At 40.4% G+C, this 20,859-nt stretch overlaps 1 protein-coding gene across 3 annotated transcripts in view; it reads left to right on the top strand.

Moving 5' to 3' along the window:
• The window catches only part of tmtc2b (transmembrane O-mannosyltransferase targeting cadherins 2b), a 224,486-nt gene that overhangs the window by 170,335 nt on the left and 33,292 nt on the right, over positions 1 to 20,859 (top strand). For all 3 annotated transcript variants that reach the window (XM_072269329.1, XM_072269330.1, XM_072269331.1), the window contains one exon: positions 14,085 to 14,166. In XM_072269329.1, coding sequence (XP_072125430.1) covers positions 14,085 to 14,166 — 82 coding nt within the window. The remainder of the gene's footprint in view (positions 1 to 14,084; positions 14,167 to 20,859) is intronic.

Here is a 20,859-nt window from a genome sequence, read left to right as displayed (position 1 = left end):
TTACAGCCTGGTATGAAACACTAATGCCCTTGAATGGAAAGAACCACAAAAAGTAATGGACACAGCCTATTCCATCACGGGTAAAACCCTCCCAACTAATGAGCACATCTGTATGAAATGCCTTTGCAGGAAAGCAGCATCTATTGTCATGGACCCTCACCACCAATGACGTACTCTCTTCTCACTGCTGGAAGAAGGTACAACAGCCTCAGGACTCACACCACTTGGTTTAGAAACAGTTACTGCCCCTTGGCCCATCAGGTCCTTGAACCAAAGGGGATAACTTCAATAGCCTGTCATTGAGGTGATCCCACAAACAATGGGCTCACTTTCAAGGACTCTTCATCTCATGTTCTTGATATTTATTGTTTACTTATTTATTGTTATTATTTCTTCTTTTTGTATTTGCAGAGTTTGTTGTCTTCTGCACTCTGGTTGAGCACCCAAGTTGGGTGGTCTTTCATTGATTCTGTTACGTTGTGATTCTATAGATTTCTTGGGCATGCCTACAAGAAAATGAATCTCAGGGTTATATATGGTGACATACATGTACTTTGATAATAACGTTTACTTTGAACTTTATCTGAAACATTTCAACAAAACTGTCATAGTATGTTTTTGATACATGACTCCCTTTCCAGTGTTACCTGTGTAAATTGATCAGAGTTCAAAGTAAATTTATTATCAGTCTACATATATCTTACCATTACTACCTTGAGAGTCATTTTCTTGCAGGCATTTACAGAAAAAAAAAGGAGTACAGTAGAATTTTAAAGTATACATAAACAGACAAAGACTGACAAATACCAATGTGCAAAATAAGACAAACTGTGCTAATGAAATTGAGAAAATGAGCTGTAAAGAGTCCTGGAAAGTGAGACTGTGGATCATAGAATCAGTTCAAAGAAATGGTGAATGCCCATTCAGGAGCCTGATGGTTCTAAGATAATAACTGCTTCTGAACTTAGTGATGGACCTAAGGCTTCTGTACCACCTACTCGAGAGTAGTAGCAAAACAAGGGCATGGCCTGGATGGTGGGGATCTTTGATGGATGTTGTTTTCTTGTGGCAGCACCCCATGTAAGAGTGTTCAATGCTGCAGTGGGCTTGACCTGTGATGGACTGAGTAGCTTTCGCTACTGTCTGTAACTTTTTCTATTCCTGGGCATTGTTCTTTTTTCATTCCAGGCTGCATTTTAACTAGTTAGGATACTCTGCTCAACTATTGAAGTTCGTCAAAGTTTTTGGTGTCATGCTGAATCTACATTGACTTTTCAGAAAATAGAGGCACTATTGTGCCTTCTTTGTGATGGCACGTATATGCTGGTCCCAGGGCAGATCCTCTGATATGTTAACTCCAAGGAATTTAAAGGTACTGATCCTTTTCACCTCCAATCCCCTAATGAAGAGTGGATCATGGGCCTCCAGCTTCTTCCTCCTGTAGTTGATAATTAAGACTGCTGTTCTCTCTAATGAAGGCATCTTTCCATGATTAATTGGAGGACAGTGCACTTTAAGAGGAATGAAGAGATGATATTTTTCATTTTTTTTTACATCTATACCGTTTGACACTACGTCTAGTGGAAAAGTATCGATCAAAGAATTTTCTTACCAACATTGGCCTATTCATGCAATAATCATTTATGAACCTTAGAACATAAAGAGGTTACAGTGAAAGACTGACATTGGGTCCTTCAACCCTGTTCCACAATTCTATAAGTATATTGCTGGCTTCTATCTCAGCTCTAATTGATTGTACAATCTTTAGATTGCTTAATTGTTTTACTATCCAGAAATCTATTGATCTCTTCAACAACTTTAAATTCCCTGGCCCTAGTTGCCTCATTTTCACCATAGATGTCCAGTCCCTATACACTTCTATCCCCCATTAAGAAGTTCTCACCCTCTTTCTCAACAATAGGCCCATCTGATTCCCCTCCTCCATCTGATGGAAATGGTCCTCACACCCAACAAATTCTCTCTTGGTTTCTTCCACTTACTCCAAACCCAAGTTGTAGTCGTGGGCCCCAGCTATGCCTTCCTTTTTTTTTTTTGGCTATGTGGAACAGTCCCTGTTCCAAGATTTCACGGGTAACACTTTCCAACTCTTTCTGCGCTACGTTGACAACTGCATTGGTGCTGTTTCATGCACCCATGCTGAGCTTGTCAATTTGATCAACTTTCCCTTCAGCTTCCACCCTGCCCTTAAATTCACTTGATCCGTCTCTGACACCTCTCTCCCAACTTTCTCGATCTCTGTTTTTCCATCTCTGGAACAAATTGTCTACCAATTTATTTTATAGACCTACTGACTCTCTCAGCTATACTTCTTTCTACCCTGCTCACTTGTAAAAATGCCATTCCCTTTTCTCAGTTCCTTTGTCTGTGCCTCATCTGTTTCCAGAATGAGGCTTTCCTTTCCATAACATCAGAGATGTCCTCTTCCTTTAAAGAAGGGGTTTCCCTTCCTCCACCATTGATGCTGCCCTCACCTGCATTTCCCCTATTTTTCAGATTTTTGCCCTCCCCCCATCTTTTTGCTGCCTTAAAAAACCCCCTCTTGTCCTAACCTACCACCCTGTGAGCCTCTGCATTCAGCACATCGTTCTCTGCAATCTCCACCATCTTCAATGGGATCTTAACACCAAACACATCTTTACTTGCCCACCACTCTCCACTTCCACAAGGATTTCTCCCTCCATGATTCCCTTGTACATTTATCCTTCCCCACTAGTCCCTCTCCTGGAACTTATCGCCGGAGAAATACTACACCCGCCCATTCACCTCCTCCCTCATCTCCACTTAGGGCCCCAAACAGTCCTTCTAGGTGAGGCAACACTTCACCTGCAAATCTGTTTGGTCTACTGTATCTGGCGCTTCTGATGTGACTCCTCTACATCGGTGAGACCCTATGTCGAGTGGGGGACTGCTTTGTTGAGCATCTTTTCTCCATCCGGGGTATATTACGATCGAGGAACGTGTTTGCAGACTGGATATTGAACTTTTTTTACTGTTGGACTTCTGCCACATTCCACTGTGATACAACACTTGGCGGCACGGGAGGTCGTTCCTGCCTGTGGCCATCGAACGTGCAGCTCCTCCCGTGGAGGGTCAGACACCCTGAGCCAACAGACTGGTCCTGGACTTATTTTTTCTCTGGCATAGTTTGCATTTTGTTGTTTGATTGTTGGGGTTTTTTGTATTGCTATATTTACGCTCTATTCTTGGTTGGTGCAGCTGTAACAAAACCAAATTTCCCTCGGGATTAATAAAGTATATCTATCTATCCACAACAAGCAGGCCAACCATTTTAATTCCAATCCCTATTTCCATTCCAGCTTGTTGGTCCATGGCCTCCTCTACTGCAACAATGAGGCCACTCTCAGGTTGGAGGAGCAACACCTCAAATTATGTTTGGGTAGCCTCCAATCTGATGGAATGAACTTCATATTCTCTAACTTCCCTCTTCTATTCCTACTCTGGCCCCACTCTTACCTCCTCTCTTATCCTCACCTGCCTTTCATTCTCCCTGGTGCTCCTCCTCCTTTTCTTTCTCCTATGGTCTATTTTCCTCTGCTATCAGATTTGTTCTTCTTTAGCCTTTTACATCTATCACCTCTCAGCTTCTCCCTCCACCCATCCTTCCTCCACCTACCTGGTATCTACTATCACCTTCTAGCTTGTACTCCTAGTATTTTCTATGTAGTTTAATTTTTCTGTTTGATGATAATTTTTATATTCTCACCTATATATGTGTAAGCTAGGTGGCGGGGTGGAGATGTGTCTCTGCCAAAGGAGGTGCATGGACATTGAAATAGCAGATGAACTGAATACGTACTTTGCATCAGTCTTCTGTGGAAGACACCAGCAGTACGGTGGAAGTTCCAGGTGTCGGGGGCATAAAGTGTGTGAATCTACCATAACTAGAGAGAAGGTTCTTGGGAAACTGAATGGCCTGAAGTTAGATAAGTCACCTGGACCAGATGGTGTACGCCTCAGGGCTCTGAAAGAGGTGGCTGAAGAGATAGTGGAGGCATTAGCAATGTTCTATCAAGAATCATTAGATTCTGGAATGGTTCTGGAAGATTGAAAAATTGGAAATGTCACTCCACTCTTCAAGATGGAGAGAGACAGAAGAAAGGAAACTATAGGCCAGTTAGTCTGACCTCGGTGGCTGGGAAGATGTTGGTTAATTTTTAAGGTTAACTGGAGGCACATGATCAAATAGTCAGCATGGCTTCCACACAGGAAAATCTTGCCTGACAAATCTGTTGGAACTCTTTGAAGAAATAGCAAGCAGGATGAGCAAAGGAGAATTTGTTGATGTTGTGTACTAGGATTTTCAGAAGGCTTTTGACAAGGTGCCACACAGGAGGCTGCAAAACAAGCTACAACCCCATAGTATGACAGGAAAGATTCTAGCATGGATGAAGCAGTGGCTGATTGGCAGGAGGCAAAGAGTGGGAATAAAGAGAGCCTCTTCTGTTTGGCTGCCAGTGACTAGTGGTGTTCACGGGGGGGGGGAGTGGTCTCTGTTGGGACTAATTCTTTTTATGTTATATGTCAATGATTAGGAAAATGGAATTGGTGGCTTTGTTGCAAAGTTTGCAGGTGACATGAAGATAGGTGGAGGGGCAGGTAGTTTTGAGGAAGCAGAGAGAGGCTACAGAAGGACTTAGACAGATTAGGGAAATGGGCAAAGAAATAGCAGGTGGAATACAGTGTCGGGAAGTGTATAGTCATACACTTTGGTAGAAGAAATGAAAAGGTTGACTATTTCTAAATGGAGAGAAAATTCAACAAAACTGAGATGCGAAGGGACTTGGGGGTCCTTGTGCAGGATTCCCTAAAGGTCAGTTTGCAGGTCGAGTCGGTGGTGAGAAAGATAAATGTAATGTCAGCATTCATTTCAAGGTGACTAGAATATAAAAGGGAGGATGTAATGTTGAAACTTTATAACGCACTGGTGATGCCTCACTTGGAGTATTGTGAGCAGGTTTGGGCCCCTTATCTTATAAAGGATGTGGTGAAGCTGGCAAGGGTTCAAAGGAGGTTCATGAAAATGATTCCTGGATTGAAGGGCTTGTCATATGAAGAGTGTCTGATTGTCCTGGGCTTGTATTCACTGGAATTCAGAAGAATGAGGGGTGACCTCATTGAAACCTATCAAATGGTGAAAGGCCTTGATAGAGTGGATGTGGAGAGGATGTTTTCTATAGTGGGAGAGTCTAAGACCAGAGTTCACAGCCTCAGAATAGAGCGGCGTCCTTTTAGAATGGAGAGGAGGAGGAATTTCTTTAGCCAGAGAGTAGTGAATCTGTGGAATTCTTTGCCACGGGCAGCTGTGGAGACCAAGTGTTTATGTACACGTAAGGCAGAGGTTGATAGATTCTTGAATAGTCAGGGCATGAAGGGATTCGGGGAGAAGGCAGGAGACTGGGGCTGAGAAGAAAACTGGTTCAGCCACGATGAACTGGCAGTGCAGACTCCATGGGCCAAATGGTCTAATTCTGCTCCTGTATCTTATAGCCTTATGGTCACGCCATCACTCCGCTCTCCTGCAGGTCACCCTTGGACAAGGTGTAGCACCTGCTTAGCTCCTCAGCACCCATGATCAGGGTCATGTGAAGCCGTGGGAGCAGGTGGTGGATGGTCGTATGAACAGCTGGTGCATATCACAAGTCCTGGTTAAGCGACCACTGATGCCAGGTAGACAATCTCTGAAGAGTACTGATAATGGCTGGGGTCACCTGTCTTGCAAAGACATTGCCCAAAAGAAGGCAATAACATACCACTTCTGCAGAAAAATTCACCAGGAACAAACATGGCCATGGAATGACCATGATCGCCTATGTCATGACACGGCACATAGTGAACGAACGATATGTGTAAGTGTTCAGTTAATTTTCTGGTACAGGTGGCCCCCGTTTTCCAAACGTTCGCTTTACGACACCTCGCTGTTATGAAAGACCTACATTAGTTACCTGCTTTCGCTAACAGAAGATGTTTTCACTGTTACGAAAAAAGGCAGTGTGCGCCCGAGCAGCCAAGCTCCTCCCCCGGAACTGCATTCTAGCCGGCTTTGCTTAAACACGTGCTTTATCTCGATTTATTTCGGGCATCCGTTAGCAAGATGAGCTCTAAGGTATTGGAAAAGCCTAAAAGAGCTCGTAAGGGTGTTACACTTAATTAAGCATTTTGATTGTGGTAAACGAAGCAACGACATTGTCTGCGCGTTGAACTTGCCTGCGTACACCATTTTCACTATTTATACGTAGAGAGAAAGAATTTTGAAAGCTGCCGATGTTACTGTTGGTTCTGCTCGTAGCAAAGTGGTCTCTCTTAGTCAGCATCCGATAATGGATAAAATAGAAAGTCTGTTGCTTGAGTGGATTGATGGGTGTACAAAGCGTGGTGTTCCATTAAGTTTTCTTATACTTAAGGAGAAATCAGTCAGTCTTGTTAATAAGCTGAAACAGAAAGCACTGGATGATGGTGATGAAAGTGGAATTTAAAGGTAGACATGGGTGGTTTGATCAGTTTCTGAGGTGAGGGCAGCTTCATAGTTTAAGCAGTGGTCCCCAACCTCCAGGCCGTGGACCGATACATTGCAGCGAAGAATGCAGCGGTGCAGCGGTAGTCGGAACGCACCCAGCACATCTTTAAGAAAAAAGCTGAAATAAACAAGCTAATTAATTAGGTGCCGCCCGGCACATAAATGTCGGCCCAGATCAGAGGCAATTGCCAATTGCGTCAGGCTGTTATTTGTATAAGCAAGTGTTTAACTGTGACAAAACTGCAATTTATTGGAGTCTTCCCAATTCTAGTAAGTGAAACTACACTGTACATACATTATTTCTACTTTATATAGGTTGTATATTTTTATGTGTTACTTGGTATGATTTGGTAGCTTCATAGGTTAAAGGTTACTGGAGAGAGTGCTTCTGCTGAGAGCGCTTGCGCCGTGTTTCTGCCTAGAGCGCTTCTGTGAGATTTTTGCTGTGCTAGACAGTGCTGCAGGAAAGTATTTCTACTTTATATAGGCTGTGTATTTATCATATCATTCCTGCTTTTACTATATGTTACTGTTATTTTAGGTTTTATGTGTAATTTGTCATGATTTTATAGGTTATTTTTTGGGTCTGGGAATGCTCAAAAATTTTTCCCATATTAATAAATGGTAATTGCTTATTCACTTTACGACATTCTGGCTTATGAACCGTTTCATAGGAACGTTCTACCTTTGGATAGCCGGGGAAACCTGTATAGCTGATTCTGCATTTTTTCTAGAAGCTTCTCAGTTTTCATGTAGCGAATGTCACCCCACTTGAATCTAACTATTTAATAGGTTAATAGTTTTGACTGGAACGTTGTTTATTTCTAGTCTGAGTATGAGATGGCCACAGCTTCTTTTTGTTAGCCTTCTTTACTTTGTTAATTCTTTGTTCGTGTAGCACTTATTAAAATGGCTGTAACCAGCAAGTTTTATGCCTCACTCTTGACTTCTGAAGAACCACTGGATCAATATCTGCAGATCCAACAACCTTTCGTGCTAGATTGCTGCAATTCACATCCTCTAAGAACTCCCAGAAATTAATCAAACATGATTTCATTTCCATAAATCTATTCTATTTTCTTTTCTTGGAACTTGTAGTTATAAACACAGACAGCATCCCAGATTTATGTTGGGCTCAATTGCTGAGAGAATTGTAATTATGAAATTGCAATATGAAAATGAAGAATGCAAAGAATGATAGAAAAAAATTGGCTTCCTCAAGATTAGGATATCCAAGAGCACATTTTACAGTCAATAAATACTCTGAAGATACTGTTACAACTATGTAAGAAATGAGGTAGCCAATTAGAACACAATCAACAATAAAACAAATAGCCAGATCATCTGTTTTTTTATGTGTTGCTAGAGGGCTGATTGTTTGGCCAGACACCAAGAGAACTCTCTTTCAATGGCGCTGGGGGATCTTTAACGCCACCCGAACGGGTAGACTTGTCTGAAAGTTAGCTAATCAAGTATTATTGGGTTCTACTTTCACAGTGAGGAATAATAACATTGCAGCAGAACTAGGAAACCAAAGATATGACCTCACTGCCTCGTTTATTATTTTGGTTTGGCTGTGAGTCATGTCAGGCTTAATTCACTGTTTCCTGTGCAAGCTACACACACACACACACACTTCAAAAAAAAGTGTTCTCCTTTATTGCTCTAAAATATAATAATAACCCAAAGATACATATTTTTGAGTAGTATCTGTGCAGGTAGACAAATAAACTAATTATCACAGCACTAAGCATTGAACTTCCTGACAGCATTGTAGACCAAGACTATGAATGAAATGAAGTCAGTTTAATTTAAGTTTATATTGAGCATAAATCCACAGGCAAAGATTTCAAAAGTTCATCTTTTAGCCTCAAATCTTAGAATACTTAATGAATATTAAACAACAGATCTCACACTGTTCACTAAGGTACCTTGAGGATGAAGGAATTTTTGCTTCAGTTTGGGCTGTGTGCCTTGTTGGATGTAGCAGTGATGCGTCACATTTCCATTGTTCAGCAAGAAATCTTTAAAAGAGAAAGAGTTGTTTTTTCTGTTTGGCAATTTTAGCTTTTATTTTGCACACAAATTGCATTTAGAATTCCCTATTTCAGCAAAGAGAATGTACTTATTCTAAATCTGTCAAATTCTGTTTGGTGCTGATTTATGACCATATGTACCAATTGTATAATTGAGTCTGTTTATAGCTACAGTGTATAAAATACATAATAATCTGTACAAGGCAAATCCATCAATATGATGCAGTAGAACTCATTTAAACATCTCACATTTAAACAAGCATTACACCATACAGTACTGCATAAATCCTTACACACTGATAATTTTACTATGTAATAATTAATTATCCTGATTTATTTGTTATGAACCATTTTTTAAGATGATACACTTTGCAAAGTTAAAATCATTGTAGAATTAAAATAATAAATAAAGTTAATTAAAACACATGTTTAAAAATACTTAGGCGCACAATACTTGTGGTTCTCATGCTCTTTACTGTTTACTTTGCTATTGATATCTTACTGCTTATATATCTATATGTGAACTAAATGGTGGTTCAGTTTAACTCTCAAATGGTGGGAGGCTTAAGGATATAATTGTCTCCTTATGTTTCCTAAGTCACAGCTCACAGTGTTATTGAAGCACTGGTAACGCTACTGGCTGGCGGGGTGAAGGTACGCCTCTACCAGCGGAAGTGTAAGGTTCTCCTTCCCTCTGCTAGCCAACAGGCCACCCTTGGGCAAAGTGTAGCACCTCCCCAACACCACCACTGATCTGGGTCACATGGAGCCATGGGGGCAAGTGGTGGACGGTCAGATGAGCAGCTTGTGCCTATCACAAGTCCTGGTTATGCGGCTACCAGGCAATCATAGAAGAGTATTGATAATGGTGGGGGTCACCTGTTTTGTAAAGACATTGCCTAGAAGAAAGCAATGGCAAACCCCTTCTGTAGAACAATATGCCAAGAACAATCATGGTCATGGAAAGACATGGCATGTAATGAACAAACAAGTAATACTACGGCAGATTTACTTAGGTCTTGAAGGTTTAGGGAACCAGTTCTTGAAGTACATTGTAAAAGGTAAGTACATTTGTGCTGGGTTTTGCTGGACCCTGTCTGCTGCCTAGAATTGCCACCCACCTTCACTGAACTGGATTAGATTCAGAGGTTTAGTCTACCTGGCACAAACATGTTGATTCAGGCAGCCAAACGCAGATAACAAGTTGGCTGTGTACAACTGTGCCCCATCTCACCAATGCCGCCAATGTCTGTTGAAGTTGACAAAGCTGGTGGGGTGGAAGTGGGGACTTCTGTCAAAGTGGCTAGGCTCCTTAGCAGTTTTTAAAAGTTTCTGATCTTCAGACTTTTAACAGGTATTAAAATTGATGAAAATAATACCAAAACTGTTGAAAAAATTAATAAAATTGCATTAAAATGCTAGGAGTGCTGTGGTAATACCGGAGAGGGTGCAGAGGAGATCCACCAGGATGTTGCTTCAGGTGAAACATTTCAGTTAGGAGGAAGTAACTGAGGAAATACGTTGGGGCAGGACAGTAGCATAGTGGTTAGCACCATGCTTTACTGTACTGGTGATCTGGGATCAATTCCCACCGCTGCCTGTATGTTCTCTCCGTGATCGCATGGGATTCCTCCAGGTAGTCTAGTTTCCTCCCACAGTCCAGTTGGTAGGTTAATTGGTCATTGTAAATTGTCCCATGATTAGGCTGGGATTAAATCGTGGGATTGCTGTGTGGAGTGGCTCAAAAGGCTAGAGGAGCCTATTCCGTGCTCTATCTCAATTAAAAAAAAATATCAACAGAAGCTGGAGAGGCTCTGTCTATTTTCTCTGGAGAGGAGGAGGTTAATGATGAGGGGGAGAGACAGGGTGAGCTTTGGAAATCTATTCTCCTTCTCAGAGTTGAATAATACTGGAGGCATCAATTTAAGGAAAAGGGTAAATGTTTGAAGAAGGGGGACTTTTATCACCCAGGCAATGCTTAAGAGTGTGGTGGAAGCAGATTTGCTGACAGTATTTAAAATCATCTGGTTAAGCACTGGAACCATCTAGGGTACGGACCAAATGCTGAATGGTGTAATTAGTATGTATAGGCACCCCTGGTCATTGTGAACATAATGGGCCCAAATGGCCTGTTTCCATGTTCTATGTTTATAAAGGTAAAAATAATTTTTATTTGTCACATGTACATCAAAACATACAGTGAAATGCATCACTTGTGTAGGGGATGTGCTGGGGGCAGGCACCCTGTTTCTACGGCTATAAATTAGAACTTATTTTATAGGTATTAAACTTATGGTCAGTTATTGGAAAAACAAACTCTGTTTTCTCATTCCAAGTGTTATAGATCCCCAACAAGGTAAACATTGTCTTACATTCAGTGTCAGACTTGACCTAGTGTAATATTGTGGAGGTGATTTCCCCAGAGTACTGATGAACAATCTCAGTCAGACTGGTCTTGACGGAGTGTAGTGACAGTTACGGAATCTTTATCACTTATTAAGCCTCTGAAATTCGTTGCTTATTTCCATCAAGGTGACTGAACACTGACGATTTCCTTCAGAACCACCAGACACTGTCACCAAAATTACAAAGTACAAAGTAAATTTTTATCATCAAAGTACATATACGTCACCATATACAACTCTGAGATCCACTTACTTGTTGGTGTCCTCAGCAAATCTATAGAATAGTAACTATAACAGAATCAAAGAAAGACCACCAAACTAGGGCATTCAGCCAGAGTGCAGAAGACAACAAACTGTGCCAACGCAAGTATAAATAGATAGAGCAATAAGTATTGAGGACACGAGATGAAGAGTCCTTGAAAGTGAGTCCGTTGGTTGTGGGAACATTTCAATGTTGGGGCAAGTGAAGTTGAGGGAAGTTATCCGCATTTGTTCGAGTTTGATGGCTGGAGAGTAGTAACTGTTTTTGAACCTGGTGGTGTGAGTCCTGAGATTCTTGTACCTTCTTCCTGATGGTAGCAACAAGAAGAGAGTATGTCCTGGGTGGTGGGGATCCCTGATGATGGATGCTGCTTTCCGATGACAGCGTTTCATGTAGATGTGTTCAGTAGTTGGGAGGACATTACCTGTGATGGAGTTGGCTGAATCCACTAGAGGATCCAAGATTCTGGAGAATATCCTTTCAATATAAAAATAGGGTGAATTATGTTGTGTAATGTTTGAAGTTTAAATGTTGTTTTGTTCATTTTCTTATAGAACTTTCCTTCATTTAACACTTAGCTTTCTTATGGTAGATGATCTCTTCCCAGAAACGTTTAGCTATGTGGTTAAAATCATGCACTGAACTTCATTTTTCTTGAGAAAAACATGTATCTTAAAATATCTACAAATACCTGGGGATACGAATTGACAATAAACTGGACTGGTCTAAGAACACTGCGGCTGTCTACAAGAAGGGTCAGAGCCGTCTCTATTTCCTGAGGAGACTGAGGTCCTTTAACATCTGCCGGACGATGCTGAGGATGTTCTCCGAGTCTGTGGTGGCCAGTGCGATCATGTTTGCTGTTGTGTGCTGGGGCAGTAGGCTGAGGGTAGCAGACGCCAACAGAATCAACAAACTCATTCGTAAGGCCAATGATGTTGTGGGGATGGAACTGGACTCTCTCACGGTGGTGCCTGAAAAGAGGATGCTGTCTAAGTTGCATGCCATCTTGGTCAATGTCTCCCATCCACTACTTAATGTACTGGGTGGGCGCAGGAGTACATTCAGCCAGAGACTCATTCCTCCGAGATGCAGCACAGAGTGTCATAAGAAGTCATTCCTGCTTGTAGCCATCAAACTTTACAACTCCTCCCTTGAGGGGTCAGACACTGAGCCGATAGGCTGGTCCTGGACATTTCATAATTTACTGGCATAATTTACATATTACTATTTAACTATTTATTACTATTTTCTATTACTATTCTATTACTATTTATTATTTCTATGACTATTACTATTTACTATTAATAAATGGTAATATTACTATTACTATTTCTATTACTTTATTATTTATGGTGCAACTGTAACAAAAACCAATTTCCCCTGGGATCAATAAAGTATGACTATGAATGAACTATGACAGGATGATCTGGGACTTGCTGTATGATGAAATATCTGGTGTATTAATTGGAGCAGTGAAGATACTACTTTTTCTAATGTATTTTATATTTAATAGTTATGTATCCTCATTTAAGATGACCCTGTCACAAGTACAGGTCAACCTTCACTAATCCAGCACCATTGGGACCTGAGAAGTGCCGTATTAGTGAAAATGCCAAATTACAGAAGGATCGCATTAAGCATAATCAGTGCTGGATTATCGAAGGAAACGGATTACAGGTAGTTGGATTAGTGAAGGTCGACTGTACTACAAAATCATTTGCCATTGATAATAAGAATCAGAATCGGAGTCAAAATCAGGTTTACTGTCACTGGCATTTGTCGTGAAATTTGTTGACTTTGTAGCAGCAGTACAATGCAATACATAATAATATAAAAAATGTGAATTACAGTAAGTAAATATTAAGTAGTTAAATAAGTAGTACAAAAATAGAAATAACAAAAGTAGTGAGGTCGTGTTCATGGGTTCAATATCCATTCAGAAGTTGAATGGCAGAGGGGAAGAAGCTGCTCCTGAATTGCTGAGTGTGTGTCTTCAGGCTTCTGAACCTCCTTCCTGATGGTAGCAATGAGAACATGGTGTGTCCTGGGTGATGGGGGTCCTTAATAATGGACACCACCTTTTTGAAGCATCATTCCCTGAAGATGTTGTGGATACTACAGAGGCTAGTGCTCATGATGGAGCTGACAAAGTTTCCAACTGTTTGTAAATTCCCTTCCTAGATATTAGGAATTGTACATTAGTAATGTATTACCATCCCTTAATTCTCAGTCATACCAGAGATCTGGCAACTGAAAGGCATTATTCCAGGCTTGAGCACATCATCTGCTCCAGGATTAAATTATAACAGTGAAGCCTCGATTCTTTTTATCGTATTTTTGGGATGTGAGCATTTCAGTTAATGCCAACATTTTTTTGCCCATCCCTAATTATCCTTGAGAAAGTGGTATTGGGTGACATTCCTTAACTGTGCCAGTTCTTCAGGTAAAGTGCTGCGATGGATGGAGTTCCAGGATTTAGAATGAGTGACAATGAAGGGATGGCAATGTATTTCCAATTCATGATGACTAGTGATTGGGAAAGGAATCTACAAACAGTTGCTATCTCAGACGGATAATATAGAGAGAACATTTATTCACTCAGTTGTAGAGTTTGTGCAAATAGAAATGTTGATGGGTGACTGTTTTAACACTTACAGAATAGAATTTTAGCATTTTTTTAATAAGGTGTGTATCATAAATACATTAATTCATATTATTGACATTATGAAATGAAATTTGCCAGTGTATTTGTTTTGGCGAAATTGAAAGAAGTGATATATTCAAGCCTTTTACTGAATTAATATTTTGTTGTTGATTCAAAGGGCAGGAAAGAAGAGGCTGAAAAGTACTTTTTGCGTTCCATCCAGCTAGATCCAAGCAAAGGAAATTGCTACATGCATTATGGTGAGTCCTTCATGTGTTGTTTAACATGCCCCCTAGTTTTAGAGAAAAAATGGTTTTAATGCCTTTGTTAGGATACCACAGGTTTTACATCAATAAATTAATGTGAAATTGCAGAACAGTAATATAGATGATCAGCTAATGTACACAAAATGATTATTGAGAAACAAATATTGGGTCAAGGCATCAATTAAGAACTGCCTGCTCTTCTTTCAGCCTTAGTAAATAAATAAAAACTTGATTTTATTTTGGTCCTTTCACTTACCTCAGGAAATTTCAAGGGGTTTATGATCAATAAAATATTTTAGAAATATAGTTACTTAAACACTGCAAGTGACAAGATGTCCAGTTTATGCATGGCATTCGATATACGCATGAATCTTCCCAGAATCAATATGATGCTTTGTGCTAAATGATCAATTAATCTTAGTGACTTTGATAAATATTTACCAGAACACTGGGGGAGCAGCATTCCTTTTATTATGTAGTTCTATGTTAAGTTAATTTTGTATTGCATTAGCAACTTACTTCAATTAAATTAAAGTCTATGGCAATATAATGCATGAACTGAATCATTACAACTTAAAAACCTCATTCATCTTTCCTCAGCTCTGAACCTTTGGTATTCAGATTGTATCACAAGCCAGTGCTCTTCAGAAAGTGGCTTTGAATCTCCTCTAACTTGCTGCATTTCGTGCGCTGCATGTACTCCAGCAATGCTGTTGGATAGGGTGTTCTAGCTCTTCATCCCAAAGATGGAGTGGCAATTTACTTCTAAGTTGGGGTGCTGTGTTGGAGGGAAGTATATCCTTAAGCTAGTCCAGGCAACAGTGAGAGTGAGGCATTGTTCAAAGCTCAAAGTACGTATAAATTATACCACCTTGAGATTCAACTTCATATAGGCAAGCACAGAACAAAAAACTCGAAAGAATCCAATTTTCAAAAAAGACCAACATCTATTGCACAGACAGAGAGGGGAAAAAAAAACAAATCCTGCAAACACTAAAGCAAGCAACAGCATTCAGAGCGAAATTGAATCCATAAACCTGAAGCCCGGAGCAGCCGGATCAGGCCTATAGCCACAGTCTCAGTTATCACACTAAGCCCAGAGCAGCCAGAAAGAATGGATGCTCACGTGATGTGCTGTTTGCCCCACAGCTTAAGTGTGATTTTAGCCACTGCCATCCTGATCAGAACTCCATCCCGCACTTAGTTCATAATTTGTAGATAGTGGAAAACCTTGGAAGATGAGAGCAAAATCATTTGCAAGAGAACACGCAGTTTACATACCTTCCTACTGATTTTAATGTGACTTGTCCGTTTAAGTTTCTGGCTAAAGTTAGCTCTGTGGAAGTTGATAATGGGACATTTGGTGTGATTGTAATGCCATTGAATGTCAAGAGGAAGTTGCTTTACAATAATTTGTTGAAGATAGCCATTACTTGTTGCTCATGTAGCATAAATATTAGTGGCCTAACTCTGGATGTTGCTCAGGGCTTTCTGCATTTAGCTCAAAGAGCAATAAATGTGCATGGATGAGTAAATTATGAATTTTGCTTGATAATTCTGTCAACAATCCCTCCCAATGTGTTGCTGATGATAGACTGTAGACCTTAGTGATAATTGGCTGGATTGGTTTTATTCTGCCTTTAGTAGACAATGCTTGGGGATTGTTGCCTCATTTCATTGCATTCATACCAATGTTTAAGTTGTTTTGTAAAGCCTAGTTAGAAGACTGGGCACAGCAGGTGCACAAAATGTTTGCTCGGTAACCAGTTTATTGCGAGGGACTTTGAATATTGCTGTATCTCTTACACTAAGCCTTTTTTTAATATCTTGAGAAGTGAATAACATTTGCTGAAGCTTGACTTCCAAGACAGTTGATATGCATCACCAACTTGCAACGTTTGTCTAAAGTGCTGGCAAATGTTTTCTCTGTCATTATTGGGGGGGGGGTTTGTGGGCGATAACCCTCTGAATTCTTCAATTAACAGAGGGACATCTGTTTGGCACCATTCATGATACATGTTGCAGTATGAACAACTTAATTGTGCCCAGTCCAATAATTGAAATCCTACCAATAAACTGCACTTGATTAAAATCAGTTACTTTAACATGCCATTGCAATATAGGTCATTGATATAAGTTTGAGTATTGGTTGTACCAGTACTTATTGGATTTACAGAAGGAAAATTAGAAACAGATGCATCCATAGTGTTTAATGAGGTTCTATCAGTAATTTTTATAAAAAATAATGCTAAAATCCTTTTATTTTTTTGGGAAATAAAGCCAACCTCTTGTTACATTCTTTCGATCAAATCAATGAAGAATAATATTTAAAAGCACGTTTTAACATTCTGAGAGTGAATTAATGTTTAGACTTATCTTCAGCAGTGCCTCTAACATCTCATTAAAGGGATTATAAGGCAGTTTTGGGTGCTATTTAATGTGATAAAGCTGTTCCACTGTAAATGTATGCACCAGAATACATTGGCATACTGATGTTTTCACCATGTGTAAATAGTGAACTGGAGTTTTGACCCCTTCCTGTCTCCATTTCCACCCCCCCCACCCATTCTGTTGAGTATCTGGTTTCGGGTTTATTTGCGGGAGTGAACTGCATAGCAGCAGGATCAAATCACACTTGGACTACTCCTGTATATTTGTTAGCAGCTGGTTTAGAATAGCACTTTGAGCCACAATTGGCACATGGCCCGGGATCAGGAATGAGACATAAATTAATAAAGCCACTTACCCTTAAATGATAATAAAAATAATAAAGTATAGCCTTTTAGTTTATTTTTAATACTACCAATATCCATCAAAATTCCAAAGATTGCACATGTGTTTATAGATTGGATCGAGCCGGATTGAAGGACATACTGCGTGCCACACATGGTCTGAAACTCAGCTGGGAAATTCCAACGGGAGAACCTATTTGTTTAAAACTTTACTGATTTAGGGAAAGAAAAGCCCTGATTACTATTTAAACAGAACCTCTGAAACTTCTAGCAGCTCACTCTTTGAACTTTTCCTCTTGAACTATGATTATAAACAGTTTGGGCACAGTCAATTCCAGGAATAAAATACAGCACATGAAGGTTGCTGCCATCAGATTTGGACCCATTGAGTTTAAAATATAAAATAACACCGTTATGTTGTTGTGTATTTAATAATACCACTTCATGACTGTAGAACACAAGGGAACATACTCTGAATTCACTACCACATATCTTTCCAGAAGATCATAAGACATAGGGGAAGAATTAGACCATTTGGCCCATCAAGTTTGCTCTGCTATTCCATCATGGCTGATTTATTTTCTCTCTCAGCCCCATTCTCCTACCATCTCCCTGTAATCCTTGACACCCTTACTAATCGAGAACCTATTAACCCTTGCTTTAAATATACCCAGTGACTTGGCTTCCACAGCAATCAGTGTCAATGAATTCCACAGTTTCACTATCCTCTGACTAAAGAAATTCCTTCTCATCTCTATTCTAAAGGAATGTCCTTCTATTCTGAGTGTGTGTCCTCTAGTCCTGGACTCCCCCACTATAGGAAACATCCTCTACACGTTCACTTTATCTAGGTCTTTCAATATTTGACAGGTTTCAGTGAGGTCCCACATTATTCTAAGCTCCTGCAAGTCGAGGCTCAGAGCCATCAAACCCTCTACCTATGCTAACCTTCTTCTTCCGGGCATCATTTTGGTGAACACCTTCTGGACCATCTCCAATGCCAGCACATTCTTTCTTAGATAAAGAACCTAAAACTGTCAAGTTTCTGAGCTTCACTTCTGTCAGAAAAATTGTTCTTATCAAAAATGAAATAATTTTCTGCCTATTGAAAGAATGGAGGGAGGATTTTTTTGTTCACCCAGGACATGCCCTCTTCTCATTGCAACCACTGGGGAGGTACAGAAGCCTAAAGGCACACACTGAACGATTCAGGAACAGCTTCTACCCCTCTTCCATATGATTTCTGAATGGACATTGAACCCATGAATACTGTGTGTGTGTGTGTGTGTGTGTGTGTGTGTGTGTGTGTATATATAAATGCACACGTCATTTACGGTTTTTACAATGTATTGCAATGTACTGCTGTCGCATAACAACAAATTTCACGACATATGCCGATGATATTAAAGCTGATTCTGATTCTGATTAAAGAAAAGCACTTGGTGTATCTTCCAGTTATTTGCATTTCCATGAAATTTCTTGGGCTTTATATTTTAAATTATTCAGTATCATACATTAAAAATCACTTCTATTATACACCATAAACACAAGAAGTTCTGCAGATGTTACAAAATCTTGAGCAACACACACAAAGTGCTGGAGGAATCCTGCAAGTCAGGGAACATCTATGGAGGGGAATGGTTGTGAAGAAGGGTCTCGACACGAGACATTGTCTGTTTATCATCCACCACCTTTTATAACCTCAATACTTAAAAGTTGTTGCAAACAATGAATAACATGGTCCCTGGTCTATTGTCAGAAACTTAACTAATTTGAGCACTGCAAGCTTTCACGAAAAAAATAACAGATTCAAAGTTCAACGTAAATTTATTATCAAAGCACATATATATCACCATGTACAACCTGGAGATTAATTTTCTTGCAGTAAATCCATAATGGAGTAATAACCATAATAGAGTCAATGAAAGACAATTTGTCTTTTGTTCAACCAGTGTGCAACCAATTTGTCTTCTGTTCAAGACAGAAAGCTGTGCAAATTTTTAAAAAAAGAAATAATAATAACACATAAATAAGCATAAATATTGAGAACTTGAGAGGAAAAGTCCTTGAAAGTGAATCTATAGGTTGTGGGAACACGTCAATGAAGATGAGTGCGGTTATCCCTTTTGGTTCAAGAGTCTGATGGTTGAGGGATAGTCGTTCCTGAACCTGGTGGTGTGAGTCCTGAGCTTCCTGTACCTTCTTTCTGATGGCAGCAGTGAAGAGAGAGCATTTCCTGTGTGGTGGGGGTCCATGATGCTTTCCTGTGGTAACGCTTCATGTAGATGTGCTCAATGATGGAACAGATTTACCGAAATGCAGTCTGGGCATGGAACTGTTTTCCCACAGTAGAAATGTTGGGTAAGGGAGATGTTTTAATAAGGAAACCAGTATTAACTCTTGGGAAATCTTTTTTTTACTTGGTCCCATGGGATAGTTTATGAACTGAAACTTGGTTTATTATCTCTTCTGTACAACAAGACTATTGAGAACTAGTGGCTGAGAATACACATCTGTAAGTACTGCATAGCATGTCAGCTGAGAGTTTACATTTCATTCTCTGAAAGAGGGCTGATGAAACAGTCCACACCAGCATTCAGTAAGATTTTGACAACACATAGGTGTGGCAAATAAGATTAGCCGCCAATAGGTGCGTAGCAATAGTTATTAACAGCAGGAATAAAGTCAAACTTTTGTTCAGCAGTCTTACTTTTGGTCAGGTCCCTAATCCTTCTGCATGTTTACTGTCGTTTCTAAAATCTACTGGTAGTGACATGGATGCTATTGCTAGTAAGATAGACCAAATCTGGATATCCTGGAACAAGTGAGTCAGCTGACTCCCCAAAGCCTTTTCACCAGCATCAAGCTATGTCAGGCATGTGACTGAATATTCCCCACTAGCCTGGTTTATTGTAGAACCAAAAATATTCTCCCTGTGACTGAGTGACCGTGTTTGTCCGCTCTTGGACTGTATTTCTTGGAGTTTAGCAGAATGAGGGAAGACCTCATAGAAGCATTTCGAATGTTGAAAGGCATGGACAGAGTGGATGTGGCAAAGTTGTTTCCCATGATGGGGGAGTCTAGTACGAGAGGGCATAACTTAAGGATTGAAGGGCACCTATTCAGAACAGAGATGCGAAGAAATTTTTTTATCCAGAGGGCGGTGAATCTATGGAATTTGTTGCCACGGGCGGCAGTGGAGGCCAAATCATTGGGTGTATTTAAGGCAGAGATTGATAGATATCTGAGTAGCCAGGGCATCAAAGGTTATGGTGAGAAGTCGGGGAGTCGGGGGAGTGGGACTAAATGGGAGAATGGATCAGCTCATGATAAAATGGCGGAGCAGACTCGATGGGCTGAATGGCCGACCTGCTCCTTTGTCTTATGGTCTTATGGACTGTGTGGGTTTCCTCTGGGTGCTCTGGTTTCCCAGAGATGTACTGGTTTGTAGGTTAATTGGTCATCGTCATGAGATTAGGCTGGGGTTAGATTGGGGGTTGCTAGGCTGCACAGCTCAAAGGGCTGGAAGGGCCTATCGCGCACTGTATCACAATAAATAAGTAAGTTCCAGTAACTAGTGATCCTTGAAAGTTCATTACTAATGCCTCCACAGTCTCTTCAGCTACCTCTTTTATAAACTCTGGGATGTAGTCCATCTGGTTCAGGTGAATTATCTACCCAAGCACCTTCTACTTAGTAATAGCAACTGCGCTTACTTCTGCCCCCTAACACTCTCAATGGCACTTACTTGGGTTGGGCTGTCCGAACAAGTTGGACACCTGCTCAGGGATGTCCCTGTTAGTCCCACAGAAGCATTGCTCACAGTAGATGAGGCGTAGAGTTGGCAGAGGCTACCTGAAAGCAAATGCAAATCCCAGGCAGGTGTTCTAGATGTTCACGGCACAGTGATGTGCATTTCTGGTGACCTCTGTGCATTACAGGTGTGCCAGTACAA

The sequence above is a fragment of the Mobula birostris genome, chromosome 9, assembly GCF_030028105.1.
Source record: "Mobula birostris isolate sMobBir1 chromosome 9, sMobBir1.hap1, whole genome shotgun sequence".
NCBI classification, from domain to species: domain Eukaryota; kingdom Metazoa; phylum Chordata; class Chondrichthyes; order Myliobatiformes; family Myliobatidae; genus Mobula; species Mobula birostris.
The sequence above is the reverse complement of the archived record's forward strand: the minus strand, read 5'-3'. Positions and strand labels throughout refer to the sequence as shown.